Genomic DNA, 2,135 nt, shown 5'->3' with positions numbered 1-2,135 from the left:
AGAAGAATTTTCAGACTATATCTCTAGCATCAAATTTATTTGGAAGGAAAAAGAGAGAGCCATAGAATTTTAACGAAGTGTAACATGGAAGTTTCAGCTACACTCTCAGTTGTTGTGCCCAAACTCTTGGCTGGACCGAATTGTGGATCCTTACATAGAAATATCAGACAATTTTATTGCAGACAAATGATGTCCTCCGACACAAATGGCTGAAAGGGCCGACTTACAAATGGTAACGGAATGCAGAAAGAGACGACCGATAACTGGAAAAATTGATGCCAATGGCCTTTAATTAACTGGACACAAGTATGGAGCAGAGTAAACTGGTCAGACGATTGAGTAAGGGCTCAATCGTGTCGTGTTTTTTTATCTATGGCGGCATGTTCTGCAAGGATCCAAACGATGGTGGTGAGCTCACCTCCCCTGCCAAGCTGCTTGGCATGGGAATCCCGGCTGCATCGGATGGACGCATAGATGAGCAACCTCACCCAGGCGTCCAGGATGCGCTCCAACATCTCCTGCAGATCCAATACTCCTCCATACCACAAGTCCGGCAGCTGATAATGCTTTGGCAGATCACTGGAGCTCTCCTTCTTGTTGGGATGGTTCGGGGTACTGAGCCGTCTTAGCATGAGCCTGGCGTACTGAGTTCCGTCCGAGAGAATAGCGTTCGAGTCGTAGAGCTTGCTTCTACTATCAGGCTCACTGCCTGGCCTCGTCTCCTCCATGTATAGCAGGATGTTGGCGAGCTCGTTCTCTCTCTTTGTAGAACAATGGCTGCTCTTATTGCCATGCCAAATTTCCTTCAAAGCGTCACGGGTTGCTTCATACAGGCTAGCGAGATGTAGGCCTGGTAGCATGTGTGGACGAACAGCCACGACGAACATCATATAGCTTGACAGCTCTCTTATTGCCTTCACGTGCGTGAACGATGCTAAATGTCCTGGCCTGCATAAGAGAAAAACCTCTGTGGCAATGTGCCATGTAAGGACGACCTCTTGGAATTCAGAGCCGATCTCAAGAGCTTCGTCTACTTTCCTACGAATCCCGAAACCAAATCCCGGATCGCCCACGAGCTCTGGCTCTGGCTCTTCTTTCTTCGGCGCTTCTGCCACTCCCGGATAGTAGTATTGCTTTGGTTCGAAAGGTGACTTCAACTTTTCCCATACCTTTTCGAACAACAAGTCCCCCACGACCGGCAGGATTTCAAGGCCATCCAGGTACCCGTACTGGTATTCCATCCAAAGGCTCCTAGTTGCAACAAATTTAACCACTCGGCTGAGTAGGCTGGTGGTGGTTTCATGAGTGCAGGCACGGAAGAGGTTGTGCCTCCCGATGGTTCCCGACCACCTCCTGTAGCTAGTTGGCTCCTCGACCAAGAGTCGAGAGGGGTCAAGGGACACGACGAAGCTTCGGAGCCCATGCCATCTTCCTACACAACTATTTAGCCAAGACGTGTCATTGATGAACGCATATGTCCACGTCGAGGCTAGTGCTCCGAGCAGACATCTAACATCCAGGACCAAGGTTGCAACCAGCAAGATGTAAGTGATAATAACATCTGCCCTCCTCTGGCCATCTTTACTATGGAGCCAGAAGAGCGAGAGCGCAGCCGCGGTGAAGAGCGGCGAGGCGACACGGATGCCGTAACCAAGCCCGGTGTGGACAACGGCTGCCTTGGTGTACATGATGTCGTACATGAGGGAAAGCTCCATCTCCACCACCTTGCTCACGCCCTTCCATCCTTGGGAGAATTCTTTTCTCCGGGTACGGGGACGGCCACGCCACAAGCTGCACCTCCTGTGACGTGCTGCCAAGGGATAGCTTGGCCAACGCCTGGGTCGCCGCCAAGTGAGCAAACTGGTATGCAGGCCACAGGATAAGCATCTGCCAGCCAGATGCTCTACGTCGTCGAGCCCCTGCGAAGAGGAGGAGGACAAGGTACGCGGCGAAGCTCCAAAGGACCAAGGCCCGGACCAGCCATTCGTTTACAAGGCTCAGCAATGCAGCCATATACCTGCAGCCAAGTTCAGCTTACATGTCATTACTAACATTGCAAATTAATGCTGCATCTGTATGCTACAAGTGGGCCGAAAATTCGAACAGGATGCAACAGAACATGTTATAGCAACGTA

General features: G+C 51.0%; 1 protein-coding gene across 1 annotated transcript; it reads right to left on the bottom strand.

The window, feature by feature from the left end:
• Positions 1 to 225: 225 nt before the first annotated feature.
• On the bottom strand, positions 226 to 1,779 carry LOC127316306 (uncharacterized). The gene has a single exon (XM_051346703.2). It carries the CDS (start codon positions 1,713 to 1,715, stop codon positions 348 to 350), a length of 1,368 nt encoding a protein of 455 aa, XP_051202663.1. The 5' UTR covers positions 1,716 to 1,779; the 3' UTR covers positions 226 to 347.
• Between the last annotated feature and the right edge of the window lie 356 nt (positions 1,780 to 2,135).

The sequence above is a fragment of the Lolium perenne genome, chromosome 7 (genome assembly GCF_019359855.2).
Source record: "Lolium perenne isolate Kyuss_39 chromosome 7, Kyuss_2.0, whole genome shotgun sequence".
Classification (NCBI taxonomy): Eukaryota; Viridiplantae; Streptophyta; class Magnoliopsida; order Poales; family Poaceae; genus Lolium; species Lolium perenne.
The sequence above is the reverse complement of the archived record's forward strand: the minus strand, read 5'-3'. Positions and strand labels throughout refer to the sequence as shown.